The sequence below is a fragment of the Passer montanus genome, unplaced genomic scaffold (assembly GCF_014805655.1).
Source record: "Passer montanus isolate IOZ18808 unplaced genomic scaffold, ASM1480565v1 scaffold38, whole genome shotgun sequence".
In the NCBI taxonomy this organism is placed as follows: Eukaryota; Metazoa; Chordata; class Aves; order Passeriformes; family Passeridae; genus Passer; species Passer montanus.
The window spans coordinates 7,424,537-7,437,386 of NW_024368596.1; the positions used below are offsets into that span (position 1 = coordinate 7,424,537).

At 39.3% G+C, this 12,850-nt stretch overlaps 1 protein-coding gene across 7 annotated transcripts in view; it reads left to right on the forward strand.

Annotated features, from left to right (window-relative positions):
• Positions 1-12,850, forward strand: part of IL1RAPL2 (interleukin 1 receptor accessory protein like 2) — a 339,847-nt gene that overhangs the window by 169,202 nt on the left and 157,795 nt on the right. For 6 of the 7 annotated variants that reach the window (XM_039717660.1, XM_039717666.1, XM_039717665.1 and 3 more), the window contains exon 3: positions 3,800-4,073. The exons of the other annotated variant lie outside the window; for it this stretch is intronic. In XM_039717660.1, the coding sequence (XP_039573594.1) occupies positions 3,800-4,073 (274 nt within the window). The remainder of the gene's footprint in view (positions 1-3,799; positions 4,074-12,850) is intronic. 7 annotated transcript variants of the gene reach the window in all.

The following is a 12,850-nucleotide window of genomic DNA, read 5'->3' on the forward strand; positions in this document are numbered from 1 at the left end:
TTATTTAAAATAAGAGTAATGGGAAATTGCCAGGAAATGGTGAGGAAGAAGATGCAGTACATGCTTTGGGTGATTGCTAACATAAAAGTACAGTAACTTATTGTCAGCCAACTCAATCTTTATCTTCCTTAATAGTTTTGTAGCCTTCATTTTCACTCTCTGCTCAGGTAGCAGTAGGCTGGGTAGGTGGCTGGGATGGGCCCAGTGGGGCTGCACTGTGGTTCAGTGCTGCTGTGTTTCCCAGCTCGTGGAGGACACAGTGGGACACTGTTGTGCACCCTTGCAGGAGAGAGCACTCCTGAGCACTTCCATGTTCTATGCAGTAGGATTGAATTCTATGTTCTATGCAGTGAGCTGGGATAGAAGTTATGCTAAGGGGATGGGAAAGATTGACAGATAGGTGGACAAACCACTTTTCCTTAAGAACCTGGGATAAAAATGGGACAGTGTTTTCCATATGTTCTTAGTGTTCCAAATTTAAAAAAAAAGAAAAGTTTTTTTTGAGGTGTGTAAAGTACATCCTCAATAGACAGGATTTAATTTGAATGAGCTTTCAGTCAGGCACTTACCAGGTGATTATAGGGTAGCAGAGAAATAGTGTATATACATTTATCATGTAAGTGCCTCTCTAATGCTAATATTTTTCACATCAACCTGATTATATTACATATTGAGAGCCAGCCCAACAAAAATGACAGCAAACTTTGTTCTGGATAATGGAGTGCTGAACTCCACCTAAGCAACTCCAGTCATTTGTGATGACAGCTTGGAGAATACTCCAAACGAATCTAACAATGCTCACGCTCCAGTGACTGACAGCACAGCAAGAGGAAAAATTCCAGTTTCCATGTGAGTGCAGGGAGCCTGACCTAGATTTTAGCCTCTACAGCTTCAGAAGAGGAAACATTCTTACCTGTGTATTTAACAAGAAAAAAAGAGTAAGGGGAAAAAGTCATCTCTTGTTTGATTAGTCTTTCTTCAATAATTAAGATTTAGCTTATTCTGTGAGACTTCTCCCCTGTGCAGATGTTATCACACTATAATGACTGGTTGCTCTGTTCTCTGTGTGCTCTTCTCTCTGTAATTACCCCTTCCTGGCCTGCTGCAGGGAGAGCTGTCACCGGGGAGCAGCTGGGGCAGACAGGGCCATGGGCAGCAGCCTGCCTGTACCTACCACCTCCACCCCACTCCCTGCTGGGGTCAGCCTCCTGTGGGCTGCTCAAATTCTTTCATTCAGATACTGTTAATAGGGAAAAAAGTCTCTAGTGTAAATTTCCTCTTCTTTGTTTTGTTCCTTGGGATGCTGGTCTTGGGTCACTGTGTCTGGTGCCTCCACTGGAGAGCTGGCAATGGCCAACAGAGCACTGGCCCCACCATTGTGTTGTCCCCTGGGGGCAGTCAGAGAGGGTTTTTAGCCACTCTGGTGACCTGGTTGTAAATTACTCTTCAAATGCTTTTCACTGTGCTTCCTATACTTCTACAGCTCAAATTCTGAAATGGGAATAGTAGAGAAGTGAACACAAGAAGGGAAAAGAAATTTTCAAATGAAAGTGGAGGATGAGGCAGATTGAATGACACAGATTAAATGGAGGGTTGCTTAGAGTTCATTTGAGCTGTGCTTTGACAATTTGTTTGGTGTGGATATGGGAGAAATTTCATTGGAAGCAGGGAATTTTCAGCTTCCAAATTTGGATTTCCATATTGGGTGAGTTCCTAACTACAGAACTCGTACTAATTGTGACTCTACTCTGTGAAACAAATGAAAACCTGGCACTGCTGTCTTTGGTCTACAACCTTTCCATGTGTGTCTCATTGTTAGTTATTCTTTGGTGTGGTTTAGCTTTGTTGAACCAGCACAGATTTGACAGCATTAGATGATGTGACAGGATTCGATTGACACAAGAGTGACAGAGTTAATTAGATTGGCTGGATTAGTTTGGATCTAAATTCCAGTTCTGGACACTCATATTCACTTCATTTTATGGCCCTACTTAGACTTCTGTGACTTTACTAAATCACAAGAGAGAGGGTATCTTTGAGAACACTAATGTGTCCTGGAGGACAAGGGATGAGCCATCTGGAGAGCTCAGCATTGCCTTGCACATCCCCTGCTGAGAGAAGGCAGCTGTGAGCTCTGCACTGTTCTTCAGTTGTTCTTCAGGTTTTCAGAGGAAGCTCTGTGTGGAGGTCAATGATACCCGTGCAATGTAAAAGTCCTGTCACCTATATAGAATAATTCATGGTGTCAGAACCAGGGATTTAATGTAAAAGTGGATTGGATGGGGTTGTAGCACTGGGAGAAGCAGGCTCATTCTCCTGCTCCGCTGCAGGTTGCCCATGCCTGTGCAGCAGCAGCCCAGAGAGAGGTCAGTGTGATGTTTCTTGGGGTCCTGGCAAGGGCATGTTCAAGTTACAATGTGCAGCTTTGGTTGTGGTGAAGGATGTTATAAACCTGGAGGAGATGCACTGAGAACAAATGCTTCAGTACAGGATTTTCAAATGATGGTTAAGCAAACTTGTCCTCTTGCGTGTGGCACTGTTAGAGGAAGGACACAGCGGAAGCAGCAAGGAAAAGGAACATATTTCTGCTGACTACCTATGTTTAGGAACTAAGATAAAAAATCACTTGATGACAGAATGCAATTGACAATGTGTATGAAATGAAGAGTGTATGAGGATATCCAACAATTACAGTTTTAGAATTGATACTGTAAATGCAGAAGAGACAACTTGAGAGTTACCTGGTTGAATTTGAAGTGCTGCAGTAATGGTAAAGGTGTTCCATTTACTTGTAGCTTAATATGATCAATAAATTCTAAACCCTACATATTTAATGAAGTCTATTAACTTTAGGTATTGTGTTTGCCTTTTGATGATCTGCCTTTGAAATATTTTTCTTTGGTTTTATTCTTGGCTGATTTTCACACTGATAGTTTTTCTAGCAATGAAAAAGATTGAATTGAAAGGTCTCTGACATGTGATATGTTGATATGTGTACATGTGCTAGGGCTGTATTGTAACCAAGATAATAGCAATGGGAGAAAAAACTGTAGGGAGAAGTGATCTTTCATTAAACTGTCCAGTGTATGTTAATTTTAAAGTGAAGCATTAAGAAAACTGTTTCAAAAGTTTTTGCTGTACAGAACATCAAAAGTGGTCCTTTTTTATTTGAATAACTCCTGTATTAAGTTTGATTGTATAGGCAACATGTTGTAATTGTATCCTGTTGTGTATAATACAGACCTCTACAGTTTGAGTAGGCTGTAGGGAAAAAACCCCAACTATGTGGAACTACCTTGAAAAGAAAATTATAAATGTCACACCTGTTATTTGGTTTGGTTTTTTTTTTGCATAACATAACTAACAGAGGTGGATGGAAAAGTTTTAAGGGATAAGAATGGCATCAGATGCCAGTGTACATTTTCTTTCCACAAGGAATTGGAGAACTCAAAACCGGTTTACAGAGGCAAGTAGTTAAGGTGCAAAACATTTGGTTTATTTAATAAAGAATTAGTGTTTGGGGGATGAAAGTAATGATATTCTAAAGAAGTGGAATTGAGCAAGCTCAGTGTGCTCTACTTACTGTCTGCACATTCACAGTTACATGTAATTAAAAAGGTGTATGAAAACCCTTAGTTGCCAATAACTGCTTTAGGTTTTTCATATTACCCTGAAACAATTCAGCACATGCCAAAAGCCATTTATTTTAATGTAATGTATTGCATTTCCCAAGCTGCCTTTCACTATATTGGAAAATGTATCTATGTCTAATATTTCTTTATTATTGTTTTGCTTTCAGTTGATGGTTGCATTGACTGGTCAGTGGATCTCAAGACATACATGGCTTTGGCAGGTGAACCAGTCCGAGTGAAATGTGCCCTTTTCTACAGCTATATCAGAACTAATTATAGCATGGCCCAAAGCACAGGTCTTAGGCTTATGTGGTACAAAAACAAAGGAGATTTAGAAGAACCCATTATATTTTCCGAAGTTAGGATGAGCAAGGATGAAGATTCCATATGGTTTCACTCGGTTGAGCTGCAAGACAGTGGTTTCTACACATGTGTTCTGAGGTGAGTATTGTGTTAAAGTCTAAATAAGAATGTGGGGATTATTGGTTAATAATGTATGGAGTATTAGATATTGGTTAAAAATTAATTTTAGCCATTAGAATTTAGATATTCATCCAGTTAATACATATTTTTATTCTCATAATTATATATCTCTCATAATGCTTTGTCTCAAATAGTTTCCCTAGTAACTATAGTTACCTAGTCCACTAGCTATAATTAATGTGCTTTCACTTAATTACTTCTTTTTTTTTAAGTACAACATTTACAAATTCTCAATTTTCTGTAAACCCTCAGAACCTGATACTTTTTAAATCGTGAAGTATTTTAAGTACTGTTCTGTTTCAAATCCTCTGAGTTATTACGCAGTTACAGTTTGAATTATTCTGATGGGATCAGGCCATGAGGAGTTACAGTTCTGTCTGATTTTAAAGAAATGTTTATTTTAATATACAATTATGATTTATCATAAATTTAAGCAGACCTCATTTGGTAAGACACCAAAACGGATTTCTCAGAAGTGTCTTGGAACTGTTGGATGAGCCTTAAATTAAACATGTGCTAGAGCTCGTGATTTCCATCGTGTAGATGTTGATGTCATCTCTATGCCTAAAATGAGAAGATAAAAAAAAGGAGGACTTTTACAGAATGAATGAATAAATATTCCTTAAATGATCCAGTTTTGAATGAAAAGGAGTTAACAGTTACTTTGTATGGTTTTAAACTATTCAGTTTCAGATAATAAGTTTGCTTCATCCTTGTCTGCTGTTCCATACTGAAATTAGACATGTTTCATGAATTAAATAACAAGTATTGTGGCAAATAATAGCACTGTTCAGAACCCAGAATTTGCTCTCCGTCCATCTCTGCTGAGTCTTGCTGCCTCAGCTGCCTCAGATCGTTGCGATCCTGAGGAATGCTGCTAAAATCAAGGGTTGTGCCCTGGATTGTGGTGGTTTGTACTGGGCACCAATGTCCAGTTCAAAGGTTGGATACATCTGCCTAATGCAGCAGTTGGATTGTGTTGCAGCCTTTGGAGTTTTATCAGCTCCTCTGTCAGAGGTAGGGTGTGATGTGAAGGCCCTGATTTCGAAACGTTACGGGAAGATGGTGATTTATATGATTCAAGGGAGCCGTGCTTTTTTTCATAAGAAGTCATTGTTGTGATAATCAAGTTACTAGTTTAATACTCTGAAACATTCTAATGCAAATCCTTTGTGAAAAATAAAGAATTGATCTTGGATCAAATTCTGGGGCATACTTTTTTCTGGGAAATTTCAAAACTGCTCATTTACATGACAAAGTAGTTTTGGTAACAAATGGGCAAGTTCTTGAATAATTCATGGCTTCTTCTAATTTTCAGCTAAAAACTATATGACATGCTTATTGGAAGGCATTACACAGCAACAAGATCTTCCTTGTCAGTTATGCAGTTTCCTTGCTTTGACTAGAAATTTCTTACATAATTACAGATATTTTTGCCGTTTTCAGATTTATATCAGAGTGCAGAATAATATGTGTAGTGGTTACAAATAAAAGACTATATGTCTTCCTTTACTGAATCAATGTTTTCTTCCAAAAGTGTGGCAATGTATCCTTGCTGTTATTGTTTATGAAACCATAGGAGGCTTAAAATAACAGAGGATGTAGCAATAATAATTGATTTTAATTCCATTAAAATTGAGCTAGATGTAATGTTCTGAAATGTGATCACATTTCTGTGGGAGACTATCCACACCATTAACTGTGTAATTTCAGCTTTATTAATCCATTTTTTTCTGAGGGGGATAAGCAGATGTTTGCGTTTTAGTCATTAACCAGTTTCACCTGCTTTATGAGAGTTAAAAGGTCACAAATGAGAGCAGTAATTTTAGAATATGATTTTATTTTCTAGAAGCATTAACAATCTCTGTGTACAAATGCCATATTTTGTAGACTGAATTAGCAGACACTGGTAGATAGAACTTGATGCAGTGGAAATGAAGAGGTGACTGTCTCCATCAGTGTGCAACACTGGGTTGAGGGTTGCATGCATAGCTGGTTTGGCAGCTGAAAGAAAAAAAACTGGGGAGGAAAATGCTTTTGATTCAAGATAAATTTAAAACTTTTTCTCAACAGAGAATTTTTCATTCAGTCTCTTTAAGAGAAAATCAGAAGCAATTCAATTCTGAATTGATATCTGTCTAGCCACTCACCAGGGACTTGTGAAGCTCTGGTACATCTCCCCGTGCTGTCCAAAGCATGAAATCCCACATTTGCATGTCCCAGTGGCTGGTTCCACCACTTCAAGTCATCACTCCCAACCTTGGAAGTGTTCTGTTATTTGTGCTTGTCTTTGCAAAAGGCTGCAAGGGTGTGAAATGCTTAGATGTGGTGCTAGGGCCAAATGGGATGAGGGGTCCTGGTCCCAGAAGTTCGTGGGTTGAAATGCTGGACTCAGTCTTGATCTGGGAAGGCAATAGTGAGAGTTTTCATTTACTCCCCATCGAATTTGTGACTTTTTTTCCAAGTCAACACAAGATGACAGATAAGAAAACTGTATGGGGAAAATGTCAACTGAACTTTTCACTGAATTTCTTATTTGTTGAAATGTTTCTTCTTGATTCTAGAAAAAAAAAAGCATACCTGTTTTTCCAGAAGCTGCATTTTCTGGTTTCTCACATGTGCTGATAGGATCAAGGCATGACTATCAGTGAAGCAGTGTGAAGGAATTTTTCAGAACCTGCCTGAAAAGGGTGGGTATGAGCAGATGAAGGATAGGCTGCTATGACAGTGATTTGAAGATGGGTAAAAATTAAATGTGTCAGTGAATTCTTTCTTATACAGAACTGTCATTTCAATAATCATAATTACTGTTTTGTAAAAAACCTGTAATGCTGCATAAAATTAAAGAGTATTAGATCAGCCTTTATAAATGAGCTTGCTTATCCAGACTGAAGAGATTTGATATCATAATTTAAATGTTGCCTCTCCTCTATTAACCAATTAAACATTATTCCATAGACAGGTGTGGGGGTGTGTGCATAATAGAAGGAACTTACTGTTGCATTAAAACCTACTTCTCCCTTCTCACAATGCATTTTGGCATTGAGCTCATGCTCAGATGCAAACTGAAGTGTGATATTTTTCTCCAGTGTTAAGCATATGAAAAGGTCCTGATTCTGCAAGGAATTTTAAGAGTGCAGAGTCCAGCTGTGCTAGTTAAGCCATGTGAATTCCATGGATCTTCTTTATTCTTGGATGCCTTTTCTGTGTCAAATCAGGTATATTGCTGCTACATCCAAAAGGCATCCTAGGTAATAGATATCTGTATAATGTGAATTCCATGGATCTTCTTTGTTGTTGGATGCCTTTTCTGTGTCAAATCGGGATATTGCTGCTACATCCAAAAGGCATCCTAGGTAATAGATATCTGTATATTTCATTGCAGTTCCCAGGTAAATGCTGTGACGTTTGTATCATGACTTTACTGCCCAATGTGGAAATGCTGTGTTCTGGAGGTCTCCTTCCAGTACATACCCTGGATAGGCCATTAATCTTCCAGCACCCAGAAATGCTACTTTCAGATAAAGCTGTTGGCATTTCTGTTACGGAGGTTTGATGTTCTGGGATTTTTATATCAGCATTCTGGATTGCAGCTTCTTCCCTGAAGAATTCAGAGATGAGCTTCAAAATGATGAAGCATCAAACCAAAACATGGCAATTACACTCAACCTAAATGCATAGGCTGGCCCTAAAGTTCCAAGTATGTAGGACAGTCTTTTGCCAGATCATGATCTACTTTTGCTCTCTGAACAAATCATCTGTTTTTCTAAGTTAAAAGCCCAGTTTTTAAAGACAGAAGAAGAACTGGGCCGACTTAGATCATCTTCACCTGGTGAAAGAAAAGATGAGCTGAGGAGGAAATCTCAGCAAAATTCGGCCTAAATTTGCCATCATCTAGGGACTGCTTATGGAAACCTTCTTCTAACTAGGTTCAGCTCCAAACCAAACTGTAGTCAGGATTTAAGTAATAAAACCAGTAAGAGTAAAAAATGGAAGTATATATTTGCGGTTAATTAGCTGTTGGTGAAATAAACTTGATTTCCATAACATGAATCAGAAGGGTAGAAAATCTGGGCCTCAAGAGGGTGCAGGGGAGGAGGAGGTGAAAATTTGTGGTCATCAAACTGGCTAATGAAGCTAAGCCTTGATTTTTCTACAGGATACAGAATAACAAGGGAATGAGGGCCTTGAATGCCTATGGGAGAATAAGCTTGCAGATCTCTAATACCAGCATTTGATGCCAGAGAACTGCTGACAAATCAAGTCAAAAAATCTGTGTGTCCTTTTTCTCTTGCTGTATCCCTGTGTGCACAGTTCTTAATGGAGAGAAGCATTGCTATGGACATGCACAGTGGAATTGAGCTTTTGCTGAGCCATTGGTGAGCTATTGAGATACCACTTTCTGAGCAGTAATAAAATAGAGCAATAGTAGATTTTAAGCCTTCTGGCTTCTGAATGTCTGTGGAGCGCATGACCAGCAAATCAAAATCAGATTTAGACAGCCTGGAGGGGCTGGCAGTAAAATCTGAAGCTCAGCCTGTGTGCTCTAACTTCAGAGGATGTTAGTCAGGCTTAGGGGCTTGTTGCAAGTGCCTGTCTAGACTGCAGAATGCACCCATCATCCAGGAACAGCTGAACACCTTCTCTGAGTACTGAAAGTCTGGCTTCTGAGCAGCGTGGAAAAAGTGTGGTTTTGGATCCAAACAGAAATGTAGGACCAAGTCATAAGGTGAACATGTGTAAGGGTAAGGTAGCTTTCTCTGCAGCCATGTCTTCTGGTTCTTAGATTATGTGTTTTAATGCAGTTGTTCATTTTGTTGATAGTAATACAGAATGTTTGGCTTTGCTCACCATTCAACTGCTTGTGACAGAGGTGATTTTGTATCTCAAGCCCTGTTGGATGCAGTGCTGTAATTCCAGTTTAGCCATAGACTATTCTTCCCTATCTGTTACTGGCAAGTGCTTTTTTACCTCGTAGACTTACACTGGAAAGATTTAATGATACTTTCTTGTGGGCTAGTGTCTTTAATTATTGGATATCCAAGAGAAGCACATCTAAGTAGCTGATGGATTACATACCCCATAGTTACCTCTCAGCCTTGCACACTGATATATGATCAGCTTTCCTGTACAGTTCCAGGCGTGTCTGTAGAAGCAGCAACATCTCACATTTGGAGCAAGTGGATTCAGCATGGCATAGGCTTTCCAGGCTCTGTGTGGCACTAACATTAAATGCCACATATTACCCACAATAAAATTGACTGATTCTGTATAAACAAAATCCCTGTGAGATACAGTATTCAATACTTGAAATCAGTGCTACAGCAGATACATTATAAAGTCAGTATGATTCATGATAAAATAAATTTTTTTGAGGTTTTATCACTGAGATATAATGTTTTGGCATTATCAAAATGCAGGGGAAAGTGGAATCAGAATGCTTCTACATTTGTATCTAAAATTGTGTAAAAACTGATGGTGCTCCTGCAAATCATTTTGATGACATTGTCTTTATTGAGAGAAATCAGTTCTGTCTATTCTTTGCAGAAAAACAAAGATTTGTTTCTTTTCCCTGGTGATATGTGTATTTCTGCTCACTCAACCTCCTCCTCTAAAGCTTTAAAAGAGAAATTATTCATCCTCTGTCGCTCTGAAAAACAATGTTTACTGTTGATGAGAAGCTGCAAGAACAGTCTGGGCTTCAAGCAGAAATATCCGTGTTGCTTTGTGGTTGGAGGGCATCCAGTGGCTTCCCTGTTGCAGTGGCATGGACAAGAATGAGAACATTGTGAATCCTTCAGTTTTCCTAATAGTGAAGTCCCAGATTTAGAATCTTTTAAAATTACTGGCCTTACTTTGTAGCCTCTACAGGTTGTCATAACAAAGCTCCCTGTGCTGCAGTGACTCAGTAATGTTTCAGCTCACTGTCACTGGTTGCTCCTGAAGTGCCTTCCCTGGTGGGCTTCAAACCTTGCCTAGAGCAGAGAAAGGATGCAGAGTGGAGGGACTGCTTCTTCATGCAGTCAGACTTCGCCTGCAGGAGAGCTGCTGCTGAGATGTTTCGGCCCTCCCCAGCCATCTCTTCTCCAACATGTCAGGGAGTTTTCATTTCCCTTCTGTTCTCCAAATAACAATGACAATGTGCTCACCCAGGTATCATTCCTGTTGGAATCCCCATGAAGTCAGCTGTAACCACAACACATCAGTAGGAAATGTTGTCTGTGTCCTGTGAGTGGACAGACAATGGAAGGTTTCCTGAGGAAATCCATCATGCCCGAAGTACAAGATGACAGAACCGTAGGAAGTTGAACTGATATTTGGAGGGAAATTTCTTCTTTTCTTTTAAGGGAAGGCACAGCCAGGAGGACTCAGCTGTAGGACTCAAACAGTTCCCATTGTAAGGACATTCATTTCATGATTCTTTCATTCCTTCTATACCCTGTGAGACAATAACTGATCCACTGGTTTTCCTGCTCAATTGCCCATGTACAAACAGAGCAGGACCTGCCTTTCAACATTGCATCTGCAAAATAGGACTTATATGCAGAACGAAGGCTGTGCTCCACAGGTTTTATTCCTCCAGGCAATAAAATCATTGAGGTTTAGCAATGCAGACAAGTCTGATGGGTGTCTTGAATGCAACTTTTGTTTTGTGTGCTAGGTGTCTAATTAAAAAAAAACAAGAGCATAGAGTAGAAGATATGCTAATCCACACAGTGTGTGTTTTGGAAGAAATAAAGGAGAAAGCATTCAGTCCTCTCAGAAACAGGTTATGGCAACTGCAAAAATATTTAAAGGGGATTTCTTAATACTGTCCTGGGAGCAGTTGTTCCTGTGCCTCAGATTTATGTCGTTTGTAATGGGGCTTTTCAGTGAGACAATGTAATTTAACATTCATATCCAAGTTCTAATAGAAAAGTATTAGGAAATAAATGAAAAGGGCTTAGTCATTTGCAGTAGCAAACTTTAAAGCAATTTGCTGCCTTGTAATTTTTAAGGACTAGGAAGGAATTTTCCCCCAGAGCAAACCCAGCCAATTACAGGATTTCTTTTGCTGGAACAGGCTGTCTGAAGCTGACAGAGACCACCTAGTTCATGAACTGAGGTGTGATATGCTGCAATAACTTGGTGTTCTTTTGGCTTCTTCATTTATTCTGTGTTCTGTATTGTATTTTCTTATATTCAGTTCTAACATTTAATGACTAACATCAATGCCAAGTTAAAAAAAACCCCAAACCCAAGGAACACTGTTGGTCTGGGATGTCTCCTCTCCTAACGTTGGGAGATTTTCTCTTTGTGTCTGGGTAGTCCCTGTTGGAGAGACTGATGGGTGATTTGCTATTTTTTGCATCTGTCACAATGCAGAGGTTATCAGGACCAGGGCATGTGTGTGTGAAGGCACCCAGAAAAGAAATAGCTCCTCCTGACCCTAACCATGTATGAATCAGATGGCTGTCACTTATTCGTCTTTCTTAAGACACACTTAAGAAACATAATACTGGAGATTACCCATGAATTTTCAAATCATAGTCACAAATTTTCAAATCATGGCCTTGCTGTTACTGGCTGCATCTCTGATTGTAGTAGGCATATCCTGACAATTTTATGTCTCATTTCCCTCTTAAGATGATGTCCATATTAAATTTAAGCTTGGAGCTAAGCTTTGGTGAGAGAGACCCAACTGTGAGATGCTCTACCCAGCTGCCATATCCAAACATCTTTTATTTTTCATCCCAGGATACAAAGTAAAAAAGTTCTCTAAAGATGGCTAAACTCATAGTGAGAAGTACAGGTCTTGCTTTAAGTGCCTCTGGTGAGAACAAGATTGTTGACAGGTGACTTGAGAAGACATTCCTGGATATCTATTTTTCAAGCTGTCATTAATGTGAGCCTTTTAAAATTACCTTTCAGTGACTTTGCTCAAAAGTTCTTTTCTTTTGAATAGAGAGGGTATAGCCTTTCTTCACTGTAAAACATAACCCTCTGGGACATGCAGTATGTTTCAGTCAAGGTCAAATTGTCTTGTTTCTAGTGAGTCTTATGTAGAGATTGGATCTTAGGAGAAAAGAAGTGCATAAAGAATAAAAATTCTTGGTGAATGGTGGGTTAGTTCCACACAGATACTTTTTCTGCTTGAAGGGAATGAGGCCTTGAATGGTACCTCTGTCTGGATTCACCGCCTCTTCCTCTGTTGGAAGAAGTAGAGATAATATAAGAGCACTGGATTTGTAACATTGTGCTGGTTTACCACTTAATTTCTGAGCTCATACTTTCCATGGTATTATTTTATTTTACCAGGGCGATCTTGAAAATGCGTCAGATGCTAAAGGAATGGTTACATGGAATTAGGATTTCTCCATTTCAGGCAGGAGTTGGAATTAGATAACAGCAACAAGAAAGCAAAATACAGGACAGGAGTGTTTGGAGCAGTACCAAGGCTAGGTACCACACACAAACCACAGAATCACTGCACCTCTTGGCCTTTGGTTCAGGGAGCAACTACAGCACTGTCAGCCTCTTGCCCTCTCACTTGGCAAATTAATAAGAATTAAAAATCAAAAAAAATCAGGGGTCTGTGATTTGTAACCTCTGACTGTCAATTACACCATGGGTGGGAAATTGATCTTTTCCAGACAGTGACCCCAAATATGCAGGAGTGAGTGGGAGTCACTAGAAATAAGTTAACACTTGAGTAAGTAATAATCTGTTGTTTTTAAGATGGTACATTTGTGTGA